Source organism: Dysidea avara, chromosome 11, assembly GCF_963678975.1.
Source record: "Dysidea avara chromosome 11, odDysAvar1.4, whole genome shotgun sequence".
Taxonomy (NCBI): domain Eukaryota; kingdom Metazoa; phylum Porifera; class Demospongiae; order Dictyoceratida; family Dysideidae; genus Dysidea; species Dysidea avara.
Genome location: NC_089282.1, coordinates 13031267 through 13054513, shown reverse-complemented (window position 1 = coordinate 13054513; position 23247 = coordinate 13031267). Strand labels below are relative to the sequence as shown.

The window sequence follows — 23247 nt, the reverse complement described above, 5'->3', positions numbered from 1 at the left end:
GCTAATCCAGTCACAAAATAATAATCAACTGTACACATTAATTAGCCCATAGCAAGTGATAACACACCAGTATGTAATACTGTAAATATTGGTGTGTTATGTAGTGACAGTTCATAACCTGCATGTAGATCACGATCATCTGCAGAAACCAGTTATTATTCTATACTATGATGAATATCTAAGCATGATAGAACTTTCATTTATGTACTTTCACTCAGAACTAAATGTTCATCTAATGAGTGAAAATATTTTTAAAATCTCTCACTATAATTTCTCAGCTGTAAAGTGCAGGTGTGAAAATTTCACAGAAATCTCAACCAAATTATAGTCTTACAAAGCACAACAACTTTGCATGAGGTCTTTTTGTGAGAGATTTTTTGACATTTGTATACAGGGAATTTTGCTGCAAATAATCTCTCAGCCGAGTACAAGTGTGAAATTTAGCTTTATAGCAACAACACGATCAAAACAAAGCAAGCTTGAAGATTGGTTTAATTCCATTGAACCACAACAAGGGTTTATAATAGGGATTAGCTGCGTTCTGTTTTTTTTTTTTTTTTTTTTTTTTTTTTTTGCAAAATATCCTAATAGAATGCACACCTAAAAACCATCTTGAAGTGTTACATCCATCACGATAGTGTGGAGGCTAAATGTCATGATACGATTTGAAAATTAATATCACGATACTCGATATTTTTTTACTATTGCCCAGCTCTATAGCTTGGCTGTTTTAGATTATACTACTAGCAGCACACATTGTTTGCAACAACTCCCTTAGATACATGCAGCTTGTTGTTTGATAACCATGATCATTTGATTTCACTATACGTGATGGTATATGATTACATTGCAGCCATTTCTTGGCCACCACCTTTGATATCATAGAAGCTTAATTATTTTTAAAAGCCAAACCCTCTTTCAGGCAAACAGGAAAGATAAAAAGTATTAAAGTTGTTTATCTTCTAATAGTGATGCAGCAGGTCGGAATCATTTTACTGTTTTACTGTAGAGTGTATGTTCTATTAATGTTTACTACTGAGATAACTAACTGGCTGTTATTTTATTTTAAATTATTGTTTCTGCCAAAGTTTCAAACAACAATTTTGGACTGGAGTTATAGTGCTAGTCAGTTGAAATTCAATTTGCACAACAGTTATATTTATCACAGCAAATAAATTACAAGTGCTTCATTAGTTGATCATATAATCATTATAATTCATTACCGTAGCAGGACAGGATATAGATCAGTATGTTCACTATTTCCCTATATCCTCTGTGTGCACAAATACAAAGGCTGTTTTAATGAAAAAATGACAATAGTGAGTTTCATTGATTGTAAAGAAGCACCAACAAAGTAAAATACTCTCCATGATTGAAGAGACAAATCCAATGTAGATTTGAGCTTTGTTTCACTGTGTACATATTAAGAAGTTCATAAAATTATACTTATAGCACAGATTTTTACACAGTGCAACATGGCAGGTTTCTGCTTAGCCAATCACATTCTTCCTAGCTCCTGGTTGCTACATCTTTGGACACTTGCATGATATGCAGGAGTCTTTTCCCTAATATAGTTCGGTGAAAACTTGACCTCCTTCATTTTGTAATTTTGGTATAGCTTATCTTAATGGTTTATTTATTGATGTAGGAGCTAGTTCTGATATCATGCGAGTTGGGACATCTTCAGGATACTGTACAGTGGAACCTCAGTTATCCGAATTCTCGGTTAACTGAATTACGGAAATGACTGCTCTATTAGAGTAGTGACTGTTCTATTAGGGTGGTTGATAATACTGGTTATTTTGCAGTTTCAGAGATATGGACTTTTCAGATCTACATATGGACCACCTCTGGTCCCAAGGGGTTCCAATAACTAAAGGTTCCACTGTACAGTATCCTGATGGTGTCCCAACTCCCATGATATCAGAACATCCCATAGTTGAAGGAACAACTCAGCCAGCAACAAAAGCATATCACCACTCAGAACACAACCTTGACATATGTGCCAAAATGTGAAGCACAATTGATCACTCTTCTTATCATTGTTAGCTGTAAGTTAAGAAATTAATAACACTTCACACCAGCCACCTATTGCAAGAATTATCTGATAGATTGAAGAAATCATAAATCTTGTTAAACTATTAAAGTTGCTGCCACTTGTAAGCTTTAATGTTTGTTTGGTTTTATGTTATGTGTGATGGTATATTATTATTAATACTTAATATAAATTATTTTTACATTTAATAAATCGTGAAAACACAATAATGTAGATTTGTTTACAGTGTGTGTGAATTACGGTGAAAAAAATATGTATAAAAACTCATAAATGAATAATGAAAAATAACTCCTAGATGTCAGTTACACTATTACTGTTGGTCGCCGGGTGTACTTGGGTGTCACTAAATTGAAGAATTCTAGTGTGTTTCGTACAAGGCCTTGGTTGAAAGGATTGTAATATATCCCGTCTGATGTACGGAAGTGTCGGTATCGATGAAAACCACCTCTTTCTGGAGTCGTCACATTAGTAAGGATTTGGATGGTCTAAGAAAATCAAAAAATAATTTAAATTGCTGATATGTAATTTTTCTGTTATGCTTACCAGAAAGAAGACGACAACTAGAGCTGGTGATCCAAACAGCAACATGGCAGGGATACCCATGAAGACAAGGAAATTGAAACCGTCCAACTTCAGCAGTTTGTAAGCAAACAACAGTGTTATCAAACCATTGAAGTTCATCAGGTAGACAAAGAGAGCAAAGTATACCCTAGAACAACAAAAAAATATAGTGCAATATTGATAGTACACTTATTATGAATCATAAAGTAAGCCAATACTAGAGCTTATGAGGGGACATAGCGACATAACTACACTTCATTTGAAAAAACAAAACAAAAACAAAGCGACTACAGCATTTATAAGTGGGTAAAGAAATTTTGGACTTCCAATGTTTCAGTTGTGTCAAAGTGTATAGCAACTAAGCACTTCTATTCTGTGCAAGCACACGCTCAGCTACATAATCATACTGGGTATATACCAAGTGCTACATGTCAGTTATACCATCTGATAAGTAACCCAATTAGATATTGTAAGACAAGATTGGATCAGGTGAAGAGTGATAATAACAATGGTAATTAGTTTTTATCACTGCAATTATGTGATTACTTGTTATATACAACACTCAACATGAGTAAAAGAGCTGTTAAGTACATACTGTCGAATTTGGCGAATGGCATTACAATCACCAAAACTTTATCTGACAATTATTTTTAACAATTATATGAGCAGATTTGCTATGTTGAAAGGATGGGTCAGTATTGTGACAGGTGTCATGGGTATTTTCTTCAATTGTCGCGAGGTTTATTGTCCTACAAGAGTTCACGAAAATCCAAACATTGCTCTCGACATTACAAGAACCAGCGAATGCTACTTACACTTATACGGTAGTTACCACTCAAATGCAACGTTGCTACGCGCAAGTACAAGCGATTAAAAGATTTATTAATTAAGGAGTGTGGCAGCCGTTTCCATCATCCCTCAGTGCAAGGGATAAATGGCTGCCACACTCCTGAATTGGCAAGTTGTTTAATTACTCACACATGTTGCATTTGAGCAGTACAGTACGTGGTATCTAGTGGGCTTTTGCCAAACTTTTTTTTTACTATAATTATGGTAACGTAGAGTGTTAATTTGTAACTAAATACTTAAGCACTTTACTTGCTCAATCTCATGCCTGCCTGTGTTCCAGTTACATACACTGCACATATAGATGATATCACTTTTCATAAGATCTACATGGATACTTCTCAATAACTGCAGTGGATGCGTGTATTGATCACTAAGATGGTGGCCTAGATAAATAATTATACTGCCAGAAGCTCAGCTATACGTTCTGATGTCAAGTGGGCTGGAAGAGTTTACAATGACATTTTGATTTATTTTGATAGTTCATTCTCCTTCTCCAAACATACACATGCCCACAGATACCCCCCCCCCCCCCCCAACACACACACACACACACACACAACCATACCTGGTTTCCTTGCCGACACAGTTATCCACCCAGTTGCAGTGATGGTCAAAATGGTCCACACATCGGTGACACTGGCGACAATGCTTGGCCCTCACTGGCCGCAGTATCTTACAAGTGTGGCACAAGTTGTACAGTGGATTGTGCATATCATTCTCTGCATACTGATTCCAAGCAGATGGGTTACTGAGCTGAAAGGAAAAATACCAAATGCTAAAATAAAACTGAAAATTTCCAATAATGTAGAAATCGTGGAGGCAAAAACAAATGAGAACGCTTTGGATTTTTACCTTTAGTAAATAATATGATTGTATATTGAATTTTAAAGTCCTTACCATTTTAATCACTTCGTCATAGCTACTCCTGTCAGTATTACGAATATATCCAGGATTTGTCTTTAGTATGAGAACGTAGAAAATCCACATGAGGATGTTCGTGATGATGAAGATCACATGAGTGTTCCATAACATGTCCAGTGTACGAGGAAGACACTACAACAAAACATGAAATAGTCTCAGGAGGTAAACAGCGAATATCCCTAATATTAGTACAGTCAACAGTAGTGAAGGATGACCTTAAATGTGGACACCAGGCACTCAATCCCGATCAACTGGTCCTATTTGTACACTACCTCGCCAATAAAGAGACTTTGATAATCAGGACACTTGCAAATGGTCCCACTTAAATCAGCATGCACACATTTAGAATCCTAAATCAGGATGACTCACTATTAAGGAGATGATCAGGACACTTACCAACGTCTCATTTGTATTAATGCACACACATGTATTCCCCTGAAATCAGGACACCTTTCTAAAAAAAGGAAAGGTCCTAAGATGCCCCAAAAAGTAGACTTGGTTGACAATATATAGGCCACACTAATTATTTGTTCAGAGTTATGCATTTAGCAAATTCCCACTTTTAAAAATCTTGTGGAAAAGTTGCAGTATAGATTGGCATTGTTATTTTTAGCATTTTTCATGTTTTAGTATAAATTTTAGGCTGTTTTAAGCAAATTGCAAAAATCCTGCAGCTTCTGGCACCCCCCCCCCCAAATTTTTTTTACTTTATATTACAACCATACAGCAACAGTCATGGTGTGCCCCCACCCCCTGTAGGTCAGGTCTAGAATCGCCACTGACTGAATGTACAAACCATATTAATCACAGTATTACAAGTGTTATGTAGTTTTTGGTAGACAGAATATTATATTTTCAATAACATAATCTTACTGAAATGAATGGAAAACTAAACTGACAATGTGACAGTTTTTTGTGCCAACAATTTGTAGCTGGAACACACATTACTCAAAAAGAAAAAAAAAACTAGCCAGTTTAAACTGCAAGGTCTGTCTTTAACCAACTTTAACTTGACTATACAGTACGCTATTGACCTAAAATTTTCACACACTTCTTCCATTGCATGGTAAAATTCCAGGTCCAAATTTGAAACTAATGTCATGCTCCTACATTGAGTTATAGTGATTCACACTCGTAAAACTGGATGTGTGTGGAAGCCTTGTTTTGTCAAATTCGGTCACAAATAGCCTTCAAGCCGCTTCTCTCTATTTCACACACACGCTCTACATTCAACACTCACCTTGAGGAAGTACATGGGATATGCCCAGAACAACATACAAGTCAAGAAGAACCAGATCAGCCATCTTGATCTCCCAGGGGGCCCAAAAATTATCGACCTAAAAAACAGAAATTGTCAACTAGGAGAGAAATACATGATGATGACAATTTACTTACTGCCAGTCCAGGGATAGTGGTTGGTCTTTCTTTGTAATGAACTTCACTATAGAGCGATGGTTCCTCCTGCGAGCTAAATCCAGAGGTTGCTTGCCATTGTCATCCACATCTTCCAGACCGGCACCCTAAATCACAAAGTTATTTTCCTTGGTAACACAACCACAATAACTTATCAATACTCTCATTCCAACCGAGTGGCACCCAATAACCACACACTATAGACTTATGAGCTGTACATACGAGCTGTACTGTATGCAGGTCATGTTTTCAACCCAAATGAAGATACATAGCCTAGCTGTATGCATACGATGGAACAAGCACTATAGCTAGTTAGTAAAACAGAAGCTGTAACTAAGCAAAAACAATTAACAATATCTTAAACACAGTAAGCTCACATGATCCACCAATAGCTCCAGACAGTTCAGGTCTCCAGCAATACAAGCAGAATGGACTGGTGTCTGTCAAAAAAAAACAAAAACAAACAAACAACAACATTCAACTGTTGTTAGAGCCATCAAATCATTGACTCACTTGTCCGAAAGAATCCTTTTGTTTAGGATCAAGACCATTACTCAAGAGAATCAATGTAGACTCAGGATTGCCTAAACAGGAGAAGACAAAACATCTGAAATGTTTGCATACAATGTCAAAAATTCTTAGAAGTAAAAACACCCAATCAGCTATTTACTACGAAGTAAGTTTATGGTATGCATACAAATACTTGAATGCCGAAATAATACTACAGAAATTGTGTATTTCTACTAAAGTGATGGATGCAACATGCAAATTTCAATACCTTTGTAGGCTGCCCAGTGAAGTGAAGTGTCCCTGTTATTATCCATATGATACCGATCAGCACCTCTTTGTAATAGGTAACTGATAACAAGGGATTGGCCATATTGGGCGGCAATAATCAAAGGGGTGCACTCATTGTAGTCGCATTCGTCTACAGGAATGCCACGATCCAGTAGGTAATTGACAGTAGTGATGTGGCCATTAACGCAAGCCCAGTGGATGGGTTTAGGGCCATAATCATTGTCGCTGTGATCATTCTCAGGGGCTCCATTTGCAATGAGATATTCCAAGACTTGTACATGTCCTCCCAAAGCAGCCCAGTGTGCTAGCGTGTGCCCATCCTTATCTCGCAATTCCACCACAGCAGATTTGTACTTCTCCACAACTTCTTGCACTTTACCGAGCTTCCTGAAAGAATGATAATCCGTCGTGATCCAAATATTCTAAATAAAACCCACCCTCTCTTTGCCGCTTCAAAAAGCTGCTTGATTGATTTTTCTAGCTCAGGATCTATACCGTTTTCAGCATCATCTAAATCCACCGAGGTCTCCTCTTTAATGTCACTAAGTCTGGTTTCTGCCATGTTGCTACAATTTACACAGGGTTATCCGGAATTGAAAGGTAGCCGGAAATTAGACCCCAGCAGATAATAGGGTGGGCGGTAAAATCTTTTCAACAGCTCAAAGCATAATTTATTCCTCGTGGTAGCTGAAGTCTCTTGTAACACCACTTTAGCTCAGCGTCATGTCATCGGCGGTGCACACGAAAAGAATTCTGGTAAGAAACACGTTGTATTTTGCGAAGATGCTCAACTTATTCGTGTCATTCCCGCCCGCTACAGGGCCCGAGCGGGCGGACGGTGCAGCCAAAAGGTCGTATCGGATTCGCAAATCTACCCGACCAGTTGGTAAACAGGGTAGTCAGTTATGGATTTGATTTCAACATCCTATGTGTCGGTAAGCAAGTGTGATGTTTTAGAACACCTGATACCGTTTGACGCTTGCACGTGTTAACTGAAATGTTTGCTTTGGCGGTTGCAGGAGAAACCGGCGTTGGAAAGTCAACTCTTATGGAAACCTTGTTCAAATCAGCTTTTGATGGTGAGTTTGTGTATTGTTTATGCATCAATGTCAACACAACTGTAGCTACAAACTCTGTAATACTCATTGGGTGTGGTAGATACTGCACTTAGGTAAAATATTTTATCAGAAGCCAATCAATTGACTTTGTATCTAAGGTAACACAATTATGGGGATTCACTTTATATCATTCATATTTCAGACGTACCAGTTAGTCATAAGCAGCCAGAGGTTAGCTTGACCCAGCACTCGTATGGTGAGTAGTGTAGCTGGCTGCTTGAAAGAACTCAATCCTTATGATTTCATTCAACAGAACTCCGAGAAGGAAATGTTAACTTGAGACTAACTTTAGTGAGCACTACAGGATTTGGTGACCAACTGTCAAGAGAAAGCAGGTGTGTGTGTGCAGTGTGTGTGTGTGTGTGCAGTGTAGTTTGTGTGTGCAGTGTAGTTTGTGTGTGTAGTATTGTGTGATGTGTAGTGTCCATTGAATTACATACTTTTTGTTACTATTTTTGTATAGTGCTGTTCCCATAGTGAACTACATAGACAAACAGTTTGAAGCCTATCTCCAGGAAGAACTAAAAATCAGAAGAAACCTTGTGGATTTTCGTGACACACGGGTACATGTGTGTGTTTATTTCATCAATCCAACAGGACACTCGTATGTTTTGTGCTGTATGATTGTTCTGGCTTCAGTGTTACCAATAATAATTTCAGGCTTAAATCACTTGATTTATTATGCATGAAGGAACTGGACAAGAGGGTCAACATTATTCCTGTTATAGCAAAAGCTGATACGATTTCAAGGCCAGACTTAATCCAGTTCAAGAAACAAGTATGTAAAGTGTTAGCTTTACTGTGGTAGTTTTGTTTTTATTTGTCTTCATTTTCTTCTGTAGATTATGCAAGAGCTGGGTAGTAATGGTATTAAAATTTATACATTCCCCACCAATGAAGAGCAAGTTGGAGAACTTAATGCAAAAATGAACGTAAGCTCATAATCCAAGGGTATTTTTTGTAAAGAAATTCACCTGTGTTGTATGTGTAATGTTGTAGTGTAGTGTGGGGATATAGATGTGGTAGCGCTTGTGGTATTGAATGACTTCTAAACTGTGATTATATTTTGTACACTTAACCAGTCTCTTAGTGGTTTTTGGTCTCTTGGTTATTATATTGTATTAACTCAATTAGAGTTATTAACTTAGCTGTGGTCCATGTATTCATAGCACCTGTGAATGTATTAGATTGAGTGCTTTTGTTCATGCAGGATTACCTACCATTTGGAGTAGTTGGTTCTAGAGAGGAGATAATTGCCGGAGGAAAGAGAATACGTGCCAGGCAGTATCCATGGGGAATTGTAGAAGGTTAGTTGTAATTTGTAATTCAAGATGGGTTTTGAATACAGCTCTGTAGTTGTGTGAATATTAAATATCAATCGAAATTTTTCTTGTATACTATTAGTTGAGAATGAGGCACACTGTGAATTGACTAAGCTAAGAGAAATGTTGATCAGGTAAGCATAATGTGCAAAATGGTTTGATTGCTGGGAAGTAAACTGGCTTACATCTCCTTAGAACAAATATGGAGGATTTAAGGGAAAAGACACATGAAGTTCACTACCAACTTTACAGGAGCAACAGGATGACGGGCATGGGGTTTTCAGATGTTTCTGCCGACAATAAACCGATTAGGTGAGCTAGTTTTGAGCCAATTCTCTAGCAAGCTACATCCTTTTACATTGTTTTCAGTTTGGAAGAGACATACCAGCAGAAACGCAACGAACACTTGAAAGAGATGCATACAAGAGAGGAACATATGAGAGCCATGTTTGTACAAAAGGTATAATCGATGTTGTATGACTTAAAACATTGTTATGTTTGTTTATTGTTGGTAGGTTAAAGAAAAGGAAGCAGATTTGAAATCTGCTGAACAAGTTTTGATTGACGACCAGGATAGAACACGACAAAAACATGCAGAAGAAAAACGAGCATTAGAAGAACAGCGTTTACTCTTGGTATGCTGTGATACATACTGTGTAGCCTCCTTTTTTAGTTTTATTTATTAAGGCTTTACAGCACAAGTGCTGAAGGTCTGTATGACACCTGGTCCTACAGCTGTTTTAGTCTGCATGCACTTGTGACACACACACATGCACACGCACACACACACACACACACACACACACACACACACACACACACACAGAGTGTACTGCCAACCTTGGGCCTGGTAATATGCCACTGTGACAGCACCCTATACTTGACCATGTGGTGGAGACCAGGTTGGCCTTGCATCATACATATGGGCCACCATGCATGCATACCTTGTAATCAGGTTCCCTGTTATTGTCTGGCTCATCCACCCTCCTTGGGGACACCGAAATTTTTAGTATTTGCTATAAGGTAAATGGAGATAACTTCGTGACTGGGGTAACTTCATGAATTTCAGCTTTGATGGGCTGTAACTCGTAAATCATTAAATGAAATCATTTGCATTAAAGTAATGCAGGTGGTCTTTCTGGCTTACTGTCATAGTTACCCCATATGTGATTTTTTTGCACTGCACGATTTTGTATCCACAGGCTACATAAACATATATTGCTTGTAGCCAAATTTCATTGCAATCAGTTTTGGTGATCATAAGTTATGATCGCAAACATGGAGTTACCTCCATTTACCTTTACTAGCTCATCATACAGTACCCTTTTCTTCCCAGGTTTTTATAAAATGCACTCTTATTTTCACTGTAGGAGGAAGAGATCACTCAGTTCAACAAGAGGAAAGCTCAGGTTCAGGCACAAAGAGCACAAACAGAAATTATGGCAAACAATAAACCTGCTGTTTATACCAAGTCTGGGAAAAAGTAGTTTTTCCCTGACATAGCATGATACATGTATTTGTTAGTAATAACATGCCACACTTATTGCTTTTTGTAATGCAGGTGCATTCATATATTTTGTTATGTTTATGTAATTAAGTGAATTACAACGTAATTATGATAATTAGGAAAACCAAACTCGTGACTCTTCACGTCACGTGTTGTGATTCTATTACATTCGAACTGGCGAACTTAACGATAGTGAAAGTGGAAGGAATGACTACTCCACTGCTTATTTCAGAGTTCAGCGATGAGGATAGTGATGTAGCTGACGGTGTGAGATTAGACAACGTACTAGACTCCGGATACGCCGACCATGCACGTGATATTCACATGGAAGAACCTTTAGAGTACAATGCAGACTTTGCTGAACAGGGTACCGTGTATGATGACTTCCATACTATTGACTGGGTCAGGGACAGAAGCCGTGATCGTCAGAGACACCGTAAAATGGAACAACGTCAACTCCTAGGATGGAGAGCATGGTGTAATAAGAAAATGGATGCAATATCAGGATGGTTGGTTGTATTCTTGGTTGGTGTGTGCAGTGGTGTTCTTGCTGGAATAATAGACATTGGAGCAGCATGGATGAGTGACTTAAAAGAAGGAATTTGTACGGATCGACCATATTATGACAGAGAGGCATGTTGTTGGCTAAGCAATGAAACATCATTTGATGTCGATCACTGTGATAGATGGAAGACATGGGCTGAGCTAGCAGGAGTGACCGATAAATCTTTTCAATATTCCTTTAGTTGGTTGGGTTATGGGCTCTATGTTGTGTTTGCCGTCTTTCTTGGAGGGCTGGCAGGATTTTTTGTAGTAACTGTGGCACCTTATGCCTCTGGTTCAGGAATCCCAGAGGTTAAATTTGTGTGATAATTTGGAATCTTTAGATGATATTTTTCTCCTGTAGGTTAAAACTATTTTGAGTGGTTTTATCATCAAGGGGTACCTTGGTGCATGGACCCTGGTAGTGAAATGTCTTGGAATGGTGCTTAGTGTGGGAGCAGGACTAAGTCTTGGAAAGGAGGGTCCTCTTGTTCATGTAGCCTGTTGCTGTGGAAACCTGCTTAGCCATCTCTTCCCAAAATATCGTAAAAATGAAGCTAAGAAGCGTGAGGTGAGTGGAAACATGAAACTTGGAGAAATGTTATTGAAGGCTGTTTTTATTAGATATTGTCTGCAGCTGCTGCGGCTGGTGTGTCCGTTGCTTTTGGAGCTCCAATAGGAGGCGTACTGTTTAGTTTAGAAGAGGTATGTGTTTGTGTATGTTTCTGTGGGTGGGTGGGGGTGGTATGTCATGTTTAACACATGCTTACACTTTGTTACTTGTTCATGCTGCTATACCTTCTAGTATAAACAGATTTATACATGTTTCTTCACTGTTACATTTTAGGTATCATACTATTTTCCATACAAGACGATGTGGCGTTCATTCTTTGCTGCACTCACAGCAGCGTTCACTCTGGGTCTGATGAACCCATACTTCTCCGGGCAACTGGTATTGTTCTATGCCAACTACAGCCAGAATTGGCACTTGTTTGAATTCGTCCCATTCTTACTACTAGGAGTATTTGGGGTCAGTATTTGAATTATAACTTTTCTGTGTCTTTTAACTTCATACATAGGGATTATATGGAGCTCTTTTTATTAAACTTAATCTGATGTGGTCTAAATTTCGGAAGAAAATGTTTGTCAAGTTCCCAATACCAATATTTGAGGTAAGAAGAACAACTTTAAGCCTTTTATAGATGGTACGCATTCATATCATAACTCTGTAGTGTTATTTTTCCTACAAGTACTCATTTAACTGTTTGTTTCAGGTTCTAGTGGTGTCACTTTTGACTGGTGTGATAGCATACCCTAATGAGTACACTAGGATGAATGCCAGTGCTCTCATACATGTCCTGTTCTCCCAGTGTGGACCTGAAGACAACACTGACTTGTGGTGGGTGTGGCTCTACCTACATGCATACCAATTTGAGCCCCACCCACTTCTTGCAGTGCATACAATCACAGCACAGCTGATACAATGGAGGAACAATATCATGATACTAGAGCCTTGCCAGCAGTAGGAACAGCCGTCTGGCACCTCATTTTAGCCATGATAGCTAAAGCTGTTCTCACTGTGTTCACATTTGGGATGAAGGTATGTAGTTATGCTAACTGGTAGTACAGGTTTGTATGTGCTCAATTATAGGTACCAGCTGGTTTGTTCATTCCCACTATGTTTGTTGGTGCCTGTATGGGGAGAGTGCTAGGCATTGGTGTGGAGCAGTTGGCATAGTAAGTCACTAAGGTTTATATTGTTTTAGTGTCGTTTAGTACCACATATCCAAATACTACATTATCCATATAAAATAAATTTTAAGAGGAAAATTTTTGCCACAATTTGTAGCCATCTACACATGTAATGTTTTGATTGAATGTTGACCTCTCTAAAGTTATGCTTTACGTATCATGTCGTGTGTTAGACTATCAATTGTTTGTTGTGTTTCCTTTTGTTGTTTAGTTCTGGAAGAGATTCAGGATTTTTCCACCTGTTCTGTGCTCCCAATGTAGACTGTGTTAATCCTGGCCTGTACGCCATGATTGGTGCTGCTGCAGCTCTAGGTGGCGTCACCAAAATGACAGGTACTGTATTAGTGTGGCCCCCACCCCCAGGGGATACGAATAACATGTTACATTGTCTTCTCTGTAGTTTCATTGGTTGTTATTATGTTTGAGCTAACTGGAGGACTAAACTACATTATTCCTATTATGGTGGCTGTGATGGTGAGCAAATGGGTAGCAGATGCCTTCATCAAAGATGGGATGTATCCTTGTGCTTTTATATTAATGTTTACTGTAAAACCTGGTCTATTCCAGGTCAAAATTTTCAAGGAGGTACAGGTCATGTATGTAAATAGATGTACGTTCCATTGTTGCTTATGACCTTATTTTGAATGTAGTACCATAGCGATAAAGAAGATAAATGGTTTCTTCTTAAGCCATGAAGTAGTATGGCTTGAACAAGGTTGTCATAGTTTCTTGTAATTCTGTTGAAATTCTATTACCTGTATAAATTTTGACTCTGGCTTTAAGCCTTCCTTGCAGGGGGTGAATATAGAAGAGTCATCTACTTATTTTGATAAAATTGATTGTAGTTTGTGATATTTCCTTGACGGCTTGTTCAGTTATGATGGTCATATTCATCTCAATGGCTACCCATTCCTGGATAGCAAGGATGAGTATGGACATGACTTCCCTGCCTCCAAAGTGATGAAGCCACAGTGAGTGAAATGTGTATAAATTCCTTCCTCTTGTGTTCTAAGCCACAACTGAAGCTATAGCTCAGAGTATTAGTATTGTTGTATGGTGTGTGGCTTGCTGTGCCTGTAGAGTTCTGTTTTAGCTGTATTTATTGTTGTAAGGGTGGTTAAACTAGTTCATTATTGGAAGACTGAATAAAAACCTTGAATTGGTAACAGTGTTATCAAGACACAGACAGCATAAGCTACCATCTCTTTTATCCATCTTGTAGACCAGGAGATCCTCCATTGACAATACTGGACTTGTCCACATGTACTATTCGAACACTAGGTGGGTATGTTCTTTAGAGGGGGCTGTTAAACAACATGCCAATACTGTTTCGTTACAGAGGAACTGGTAGAAGGCTCTGACCATGCAGGCTTCCCATGTGTAATGTCTACAGAATCACAACTACTAGCTGGATATATTACTAGGAAGGAGATACAGGATGCTCTGAGTGAGTGGTGGTGTATTGTATGGATGTCAACAAGTGGTTGTTGTTGTTACAGACCAAGTGAGATCCACGGGGCATCACATTGTTCCAGAGTCTCGAGCTGTCTTCTTGCACTATATGAGAAGGAGAAATGTTGACTCTTCTGTTAATACTGTGAACCTGAGAGGATTTATGGATGAGGTACGTATGTGTCTGTCTGTGGCGTCCCAATTGGTTAGGGCACCATTTTGGTATTCTTGGCCAAGTTGTTCCAGTCTACCTGGCTGGAAATGGGGAGCAAGAATTAACTGGAGCCACTTCAGCTGTACCATTAGAGGGTCACTGGGGGAGTAAGTGCCAACTGTCCATGTCTCACATGTACTTTGAATGACCACACCTTTACTTTTAAGACATGGTACAACCTCCTAACACTGACTCAGCACCTGAGTGTTGCACAGTCAATGTTTCTGTATGGACCTTATCCACATTGACATCATAATTGACAAAATGGCTGTTAGTGTGGAGAATTCGTCACATTTTTATTCGTAGTAACTAAAATGAGCCTTGATTGTGGCTTTCACAACATAGGAACATTGGATAGTGAAGGTAAGAGGCTAGTATAGTGTGATGTGGCAAAGTGAAGTAATCCCATCAGGTGAAACCAGATCTAAATTTTGATATGGATATAAAACAGTGCACTTTTGTCTTGTAAGTAAGTATGTATGCCTCACCTGGCCCCTTGTTGCTGTATATTAACGTTATCATAGCAAAATGCCACCTCTTCCAATACAACCTTGTACAAGGTCCCCACACTATCACTGCCATTTTTATGTTGTGACGTCATTGCAGATAAGGTCCATTCATCATTATTTTCCCCTTCTAGTCACCATTTCAAATATCAGACCAAACTCAAATGGAAACAGTTGTAGAGATGTTCAGAAAACTAGGACTACGTCAAGTGCTAGTTACTCATAATGCGTAAGTTATTCATCTATATTTCACATGTGATAATCACATGGCTCTCCCTGAAGGCGTCTCATGGGTATAATAACCAAGAAGGATATGTTAAGACATGTTGCAGAGGTTGAACACCAAGACCCTAATGCTATACAATATCATTAAATTTTTTCAGAATACTGTTTATTATTTATTATATTTGTTGACAGACATAAAACATTTTATCTCAGGTCATCTTGTGTTCCTTCTAACGCGCGGGGCTACATATTAAGCGCCAGGTCTACAAAATACTGTGGTTAACCAAACCATGAATCAGCAATATGAAGTAATGTGAAGTACCGGGGGAATTTAGTATCTTGGTATTGACTACCTCATACTATATCTATCAACCGTAGTCGGATTAGTAGTGTCAACTTCGAGTGAGCATGGCTGCATCGGGTCGGATTGGAGCGGCCTTTATTGTATCAAACGATTATAAAACATACCAAAGTGGACTTGGTGCGTTGAATGGTACCCACAAAGATGCTGCAAAGATGACTGCTGCGTTTAATAAGCTGAATTACGAAGTAGTTTCTCATAAGAACATGACACAGCAAGAATTAATAGCTTTCGTGGTAAAAGCAGCCTCCCTACCGTACGGTCCATCCTACAGACGTTTGGTGTTCGTATTTGCAGGTCATGGAGCGGCTGGTAAACAGCTTTTTGACGAGTATGGCAGACCAAGTGGAAATGCAGGTGGACAAATATACACACAGGAGGGACGCATGATGGGTATTGAGGAGTTGGTCAGCCAGTTTAAACCTGATAAAAATCGACCACAGTTGGGAAAAATGGCTCGATTGTTTTTCTTTGATGTATGTAGAGGCACAAATGATGATGTTGGGGTGGAGCTAATATCACGAGGATTTGCATCTGATAGAGGTGGGAGTTTCTTAACTCCTGATCGAGTGCCTACCTATGGCAACATTTTGATTGCTTACTCAACACTACCAACCTACAAATCTTACGAAGTGTTTTCTGGTGGATTGTGGATGGGTCTTTTAGCTGAAGCAATTCAGACCCAACAAAATGACCTCTCAGTAGTTTTGACAGATGTTAGCAGAAAGTTGACAGAAATATGCAAATCTTCTTTTCCATATTTTCAGACCCCACAATGTATCAACCAACTGACAGAGCGGGTCAACTTGTTAGGAGAGTTTTTGTCACAATCACAACAACATGGTAAATGTAGCTATTTGTATATTCTATCTGAGTATCTTGACTGTTTGTTGGTCACACAGGAAGTTGACCATTCTTGCAAGTCAATACACATCAATAGTAGTAATTCTGTTGTGTATGTACTAGTTGAACTGTAAGTGAGTTTTGGTGACCTCAGGTATCAAGAAAGTTATTGCTCTTGAAACAATGGGAGATCAGCAGCCAATGTTATTGTTTATGTAATCATGTTTAGTAGTACCACCTTGTTCACACTATTTGTCTAACCTTGAATGGGATGTAATGATACACATAGGCGTAGCAACCCAGGGGGAAGGCAAGGAGCCCTGGAGCCCTCGCAATTTTCTGTTGCAAAAAGATCGAGATACTCTAATAGAGCAGTCAATTACTCTAATAAAGCAGTCATCATGGTATTCAGAGAAGCAGCGTAGCAAATTATGAAGTTGTAAATAATGTGCTTTATATCAGTGATACAATGTATATTTGGTGGAGAGCAGTCATACTTAGCATGCATTGACCTTTTTTTCTCTTTTCAACACTGTGCTCTACCAAACCGAGAATATAGAGCCCTCCTATCTAAAAATATTTTGCTACACCTATGATAATACATGGCTATCCTCTTCTAAAAACCATGCAGTAGCCTTTATAATTATGTAGCACTAACAATCATTTAGATTATCACATTATGTAAATTTGTAAGTATTTGTTTCTTTTTTTGGTTTTGTAGGCCCTTTTGTACATGTGCCAGTCAACAGCAATTCTAGTAGCTACAATGCTGTAATACCGCCACCGTTGCCTGTACATGTTCCACCAGCACCAATATCTGTGAGTGGAGGACCCCCTCCTGGACCTCCAACTTTACACAGGAGCCAGTCATCACCACCACAGAAAACTGCGATAAGTCAACTACAAGAATACTGCCAACAGAATAAGCTTCAAGAACCTGACTACAGAGAGATGACAGCACAAAGTGGTGGATTTTATTTTACAGTCACTGTTAATGGAAGACCATACAATGGAGAAATGAAGGCTAGGAAACAAGATGCTAGACAGAGTGCTGCAGAAGTTGCCATGAGAAGAGTTGGCTCAATCACAAGTAAATCACATAGCATATGATATTATTGTGTGTATAATATTTGTGTGTTGTTAGGTGTACATGATCGTGGATCAACTGTAACTGCCAATTCAGTTTCTTACAAGAAAGACCTAAAAGAAAAATACTTTGACAAGAATCAAATTCCATACAAGAAAGAATATTTTGTGACACATCAAGTAGTTGGAGGATATCAGTGTACACTAACCATCCCTGGTATTCCTATGTTACATGGTGAAACTGGACACAGCAAGTCAGATGCTGAGAACAATGTTGCCAAGTCTGCCCTGAAATATCTCAAACTACTATAACTGATGATAAATTGACCTGTACATTCTTTATGATTGACACACACAAGCTAAATATAATTATGTATATGAAAGGTTTTAGTGATTAATACGGAAGATTACATAATTTTCTCATAATCTTGAATGTATATGCACTATGGTCCATAAGCTGTGATATGAAGGTGTCAAATTGTGGCTAGTGTAGTGTATGTTCTATTAGAAAGGTTTAGCACAAGTGTGTTGGTAGTTGTTTATTATAGATACTGCACATGAGTTCATTAACCATTGAAGGTGGATGATTAACCTGTATAGCTATTTTGTTGGTTGTGTACACACAGTAATCATTTTACATGGTGATTGTTTTTCCCTCACTGATTAATAAAATTTAATGCTTATTGTTCCTTGACTTGCTTCCTTAGCTTTGGGTATGACAAGCATACATTTTAACAGAGACAGATCTAGGATATCATACAAGGGGGTGCTAACAAGACATAATTTATTGTCAGTGGATAAGTGGTAAAATGGTTGATACAAGCATGCTGTATCTTGCAGAGGGTCTGTTGGTGTCCCTCTTTAAAATTTGGCCTTCTGAGATTGAATGTGGTAGCAATTTTTAATTGAATAAGCATGAGTCATGCACTTCATGCTGAAAGTAAGCGATCATTGATATCAGTGCCATCTGTGGACCTAGCTAGGAGGTAGTATTACAATCGTAGGATAAAACAATGTTTATTCCACTGGGAGGAGGAGAATGGAATTCCATGGTACACAATTGCAAGCTATATTATCATTATTATCATATGTAACTCAGAACATAGTATGTAGTACAATGTACAATAAAGGAAAGAACGTTCTGGAGCAATGACCCCCTTCCAACCTGGAAGATGGGTTACAGGTGTAACAAGTACAATTACAGCACAAATACAAACAATTACAATTACTAATAAATTCTTAAGTCAAATAGTGGCGTAAAATTCTGCAAGTACTTATATAACTGACTTCTGCATGGTGGGTATAGAGTTTACATTAGCACCGATCTTTTGTAACTCAGAACTGAGGGATTGATCCCAAGGAACCTATATAACAATTGGCACAACAATACAAGATGTCTTCCACAATATTTATTCACTAAAATGCACAAATCAGAATATCTCTCTTTCTTTTCAACAAATTTCTGGTGTAGCAATGTCAATAAAATATGTTTTAGAAGGAGACAATTTACAAAAAACAACAGTAATATCAGGGCGATCGTGTGCCAAGTTTGAGTAAAAATTGTAAAATCCCGCATAATCTTACTACTGTTCTCCAAAATATCCTCAGGCTTGTGCTGCCACCATTTCTCTGTGACACTTAAACCAGCATTCCAAGCTATCACACTGATCCAGTGAATATATGGTGCTACAACATCGTGACGTCTCTTATACTGCGATTGAGCAATATAAGGGCAGGAGTTGACTAGGTGATCAACAGTTTCATCTGCTGCACTGCACAATCTACACAAAGAGGAAACTGGTAGATTGTAAATTTTCTTTTTCATATAGCATTTGTTGACAACGCCTGTTCCCACCATATAAGAAACCCTTCATTTCCTTGATGATATTTCCCTGTTTTAGCCAACACCCTTAACAGCTAGGTTCTATCCCACAAAGTAATCTCCTACATGCTTTTCAAAGCATAGACACACTTGGCTAAAATATCAAATGTTCTCATAATCAAATTAAATTATTCATTATTATTCTTTTGCATAACTTTAGTTAGTGGGTATAGCTCGATGAATGACCCATGAAGAACACTAAATAGACTCCAGGATATATTTTGAAAATTAGGCATGAATTTAATTTGATTATGAGAACAGTTTTGATATTTTAATCAAGTGTATCTATGCTTTGAAAAGCATGTAGGAGATTACTTTTGTGGGATAGAACCTGTTAAGGGTATAGCTATTCAGCACTTTTTAAAGTAATGAGGCAATAGCTATAATAATGTATTGTTTTACTGTATATTATATATTATGTATATGTTGATAAAGCAACTGACAGATCATTTGATGTATATAGAAGCACAAATGATGATGTTGGGGTGGAGTTAATACCATGCAGACTTATGTCTGACAGAGGTCATAGTTTCTTAACCCCCTATTAAGTCTCAACACTTTGTTGTAACATTTTGATTGCATACTCAACACTATATACCAACCTGCAAACAGTAACTTGTGGTGGTTTGTGGATGAGTCTTTTAGATGAAGCAATTCAGACCCAAAACAATAATATCACATTGGTAGTTTTAACATATGTTTACAGATTGACAGAGGTCTGCAAAATTAATATTCATTTCACTATTTTTAGACCATCAATTTTTGTTAGGAGGGTCTTTGTCACAGCTTACATGGTAATATTTTATTGGAATGTTAGGAGAGTACATGGTAAATGTGTTAATTTTCTATTGGAGTATATTATATATGTTGGCCTTTCTTGCCGGTCAATGCACATCAATTCTAGTAATTCTATTGATAGAACTGTAAGTGATTTTTGGTGACCTCAGGTATCAAGGAGAAGCTGAAAATTCAGCATCAATGAAAAAGCAATGGGAGATCAACAGCCAATGTTATTGTGTACGTATGTAATCATGTTACCACTGCCTTGTTCACACTATAGTGGAACCTCAGTTATCCGGACCCCACTTATCCCGATTCTCGTTTAACCGAACTACGGAAATGACTGCTCTATTAGAGTAGTGACTGTTCTATTAGGGTGATTGATAATACTGAAAATTTTCTTTAAGCTATTAAAGGTTATTTATTCACAGTTTCAGAGATATGGACTTTTTATACTTATAGACCACCTCTTAACACCATGCAACAGTCTTTATAATTATGTAGCACTATTCAATTCTAGTGATTACACTGCTGTAGTACCCATTGCTTGCACATGTTCAACCTGTGCTGGTATCTGAGAGTGGAGGACCCCTTCCAACTTTCCACAGGAGCCAGTCATCACCACCACAGAAATGCGATAAGTCAACTACAAGAATCTGCCTACAGAATAAGCTTAAAGATCCTGAGTTGCCAGCACAAAATAGTGGTGGATTTCGTTTTACAGTCACTGTTAATGGCAGATCATACAATGGAGAAACGAAGGCTAGGAAGCAAGATGCTAGGCATAGTGTTTCAGTAGTTGCCATGCGAAGAGTAATTAACCCTATAGCTATATATTGCTGTTTGTATACACATACAATACACTATATGTGTGTGTGTCATGGTAAATTGTAATTGTGCACTTAGATCTCAGTATATCAAACACATATGAACAGGGGAGGATGTAGGATTTCATACAAGGGGGTACTAACAGGAAAAAATTATAATTGTTGGATACTATATGGTTGATACAATATGTAAGACACACATGCTCTATATCTGCAGGCATATCATGTCCCGACAGGAGAAATTTAAAAAAAATTAGCCTTCTGATATTGAATTTGGTAATATTTTGACTAAGCTTTGTTATACATTGTATGTCATTTCATGCTGAAAGTAATTGTCGATATCAGCTGCTGTAATAAAATGTCAGACAGGGATATAGCAGTTTGCAGTTAAATTTCAGGATCTGATACTACAACCTTTATCATGTACGCATGCACGCAGAATCTGAAACATATTATAATTAGGCCAAATTGATACCTAATGTAATTAAAATGCAAGTATCAACAGCAATGTCAAGTATGTTGTTTTCAGTATCATTAATTTAGTTCCAGTTTATTTTTGTAAGGAGAAGGCAATGCCTCCTTTTAGATAATGAATTTCTGGTCAAACACATTCACACTATGTATTTTTATAGCATGTGAACAATGTTCAGTGTTCATTCTAGGGCTGCTAGGAAATACCTCCTCCCTACAAAAAAATTTTGAGTGCCAACTACGCTGTAAGCTAGTTTTTAAAATGAGTGATGATGCACAAAACTGTCAAGAATACCAATCTTACACAGTTTAAAAATTTTCCAAAAAAGATGGTCTCAGTTTCTAATTTTAAAAACTTCTTGCTTATTTATGATGCGGTATATAGAAATAAAGTTTACCACCATCATAATTGTCTTTCTTGAAATGGCCCTCTTCTTTGTGCACACAGATAAATACAGGGAATCCACTAATTCTGTAAAGGTGACTTTTGTTACATAAGATGTCTCTAGGCTGATTTTAAAAGGCATAATTTTGGGTGGCGTGTGAAATTTTTGGGGCGATCTCTACATGTACTACTGTACCGTTTGATCCTTTAATGTATTATATGATTGGCAGGTTTCAAGCCATTTATGCAAGCATAAGAAAAGTTAGGAATTTTAAACTAGAGTAGGGACAATGCAGTACTGCTGCAATAAAAGGCTGGATCGGAGTAGTACGTACGTAATGTCCAGATACTGTAAATAAGAAGTGAATATCCCTACTGTGCTATGGAGATTCTGCAATCAAAATGCAGGGATATTCACTTCTTATTGTTTACAGTATCTGGACATTATGTACTACTCCGATCTTGTTTCAGTACCTTTTATTGCAGCGGTACTACACTGTCCCTACTCTGGTTTAAAATTCCTAATTTTTCTTATGCTTGTTTGTGAACTTTTTGTCAATTCACTACAATTCTCATATTCACGCATACGTTGGAAACAGAGAATTGCCTTACTACCAAACAGATAGCATATATGTACAATTTCAGATTCAATTCATAAACTTGCAGTACAGATTGAGTGAACATCAACCTTTATCACCATGCTCTGAGGAAGAGTTGGCTATTCATCAAGGGTGGTTCTACTGACTGCATGGCTTTCAGTTCAAAGGCAGAAAAGACCATTAGGAGAGGGGTCCATTTAATTACAGCTAATTTGAATTAATCACCTTAATCTTGTACCACTCTAAGTCTAACAGTACATCAAATAAAGTATTACAGACATTAAGTAGGACACTGCAGTACATTAATTTAACTATAAGTAAGACAATGTTTGATTAAAAGGAGTCCAAAGAGGCTGAATCTTTAAGTACTACAGGGAGTTTATTCCAGCGTTGTATTGTAGCAGGGAGAAAGGATAGATGATATTTTATACCACAAAGGACTAATTATATAAGTTACTTGAATAAAAATTTCTTGTCCTTGAAAATTTAGCATGTGGTGTGAATGAATTTAGAGAGATTTCTACTTCTTTGTCTATGATTTTGTCAATCTTAATTTGTTGCATCTAAAGTATCCTGGTAGAAGAGATCTGTGACACTAGCTATTGGGTTGGTGACAATAGCTACAAAACGAGCTGCACAACATTGGATTCTTTCCAAACTTTGCTGTACAATGGACCACCAAGGGGCCCAAACAGTTGCCACATACTTTAATTGTGGTCTTACTAGTATTTTATAAGCAAGTTCCTTAGTTGTAGTAGAAGCGGGTTTAACATACA

At 37.8% G+C, this 23247-nt stretch overlaps 4 protein-coding genes across 4 annotated transcripts; 3 read left to right on the top strand and 1 right to left on the bottom strand.

The window, feature by feature from the left end:
• Nucleotides 1-2224: 2224 nt before the first annotated feature.
• Nucleotides 2225-7229, bottom strand: LOC136237611 (uncharacterized). Its single transcript, XM_066027818.1, has 10 exons — nt 7036-7229; nt 6579-6985; nt 6314-6384; nt 6178-6240; nt 5783-5907; nt 5628-5724; nt 4364-4519; nt 4032-4219; nt 2600-2765; nt 2225-2541 (listed from the first exon to the last, which is right to left on the bottom strand). The coding sequence occupies exons 1-10, from the start codon at nt 7158-7160 to the stop codon at nt 2359-2361; spliced, it is 1581 nt and encodes a 526-aa protein (XP_065883890.1). The 5' UTR covers nt 7161-7229; the 3' UTR covers nt 2225-2358.
• On the top strand, nt 7195-10651 carry LOC136237612 (septin-2-like). The gene is made up of 14 exons (XM_066027820.1): nt 7195-7354; nt 7419-7533; nt 7618-7677; nt 7859-7912; nt 7970-8051; nt 8180-8320; nt 8377-8494; nt 8559-8648; nt 8927-9023; nt 9121-9172; nt 9234-9350; nt 9408-9498; nt 9554-9673; nt 10409-10651. Exons 1-14 carry the CDS (start codon nt 7322-7324, stop codon nt 10523-10525), a joined length of 1287 nt encoding a protein of 428 aa, XP_065883892.1. The 5' UTR covers nt 7195-7321; the 3' UTR covers nt 10526-10651.
• Nucleotides 10652-10653: 2 nt separating this feature from the next.
• Nucleotides 10654-15454, top strand: LOC136237610 (H(+)/Cl(-) exchange transporter 5-like). Its single transcript, XM_066027817.1, has 16 exons — nt 10654-11400; nt 11453-11659; nt 11713-11793; nt 11936-12118; nt 12168-12260; nt 12363-12487; nt 12544-12688; nt 12740-12825; nt 13052-13173; nt 13241-13355; nt 13716-13811; nt 14063-14121; nt 14180-14287; nt 14340-14464; nt 15147-15241; nt 15295-15454. Exons 1-16 carry the CDS (start codon nt 10654-10656, stop codon nt 15383-15385), a joined length of 2478 nt encoding a protein of 825 aa, XP_065883889.1. The 3' UTR covers nt 15386-15454.
• A 31-nt stretch (nt 15455-15485) lies between these two features.
• On the top strand, nt 15486-17942 carry LOC136239001 (uncharacterized). Its single transcript, XM_066029731.1, has 3 exons — nt 15486-16441; nt 17163-17531; nt 17586-17942. The coding sequence occupies exons 1-3, from the start codon at nt 15646-15648 to the stop codon at nt 17837-17839; spliced, it is 1419 nt and encodes a 472-aa protein (XP_065885803.1). The 5' UTR covers nt 15486-15645; the 3' UTR covers nt 17840-17942.
• The last annotated feature ends 5305 nt before the right edge of the window (nt 17943-23247 follow it).

Excerpts from the sequence above, each read along its gene's own strand:
- LOC136237610 (XM_066027817.1), top strand. The coding sequence starts at position 10,654 with ATGATAATTAGGAAAACCAAACTCGTGACTCTTCACGTCACGTGTTGT. Across the intron at positions 14,122-14,179 it reads ATGTACTATTCGAACACTAG|AGGAACTGGTAGAAGGCTCT; the intron begins GTGGGTATGTTC and ends GTTTCGTTACAG. Across the intron at positions 14,288-14,339 it reads GGAGATACAGGATGCTCTGA|ACCAAGTGAGATCCACGGGG; the intron begins GTGAGTGGTGGT and ends TTGTTGTTACAG.
- LOC136237612 (XM_066027820.1), top strand. The coding sequence starts at position 7,322 with ATGTCATCGGCGGTGCACACGAAAAGAATTCTG. Across the intron at positions 7,678-7,858 it reads GTTCAAATCAGCTTTTGATG|ACGTACCAGTTAGTCATAAG; the intron begins GTGAGTTTGTGT and ends TTCATATTTCAG. Across the intron at positions 9,024-9,120 it reads TCCATGGGGAATTGTAGAAG|TTGAGAATGAGGCACACTGT; the intron begins GTTAGTTGTAAT and ends GTATACTATTAG.
- LOC136239001 (XM_066029731.1), top strand. The coding sequence starts at position 15,646 with ATGGCTGCATCGGGTCGGATTGGAGCGGCCTTTATTGTATCAAACGAT. Across the intron at positions 16,442-17,162 it reads GTCACAATCACAACAACATG|GCCCTTTTGTACATGTGCCA; the intron begins GTAAATGTAGCT and ends TTGGTTTTGTAG. Across the intron at positions 17,532-17,585 it reads AAGAGTTGGCTCAATCACAA|GTGTACATGATCGTGGATCA; the intron begins GTAAATCACATA and ends GTGTGTTGTTAG.
- LOC136237611 (XM_066027818.1), bottom strand. The coding sequence starts at position 7,160 with ATGGCAGAAACCAGACTTAGTGACATTAAAGAGGAGACCTCGGTGGAT. Across the intron at positions 6,241-6,313 it reads AAAAGGATTCTTTCGGACAA|ACACCAGTCCATTCTGCTTG; the intron begins GTGAGTCAATGA and ends TTTTTTTGACAG. Across the intron at positions 2,766-4,031 it reads TGTGTCGGCAAGGAAACCAG|GGTATACTTTGCTCTCTTTG; the intron begins GTATGGTTGTGT and ends TTGTTGTTCTAG.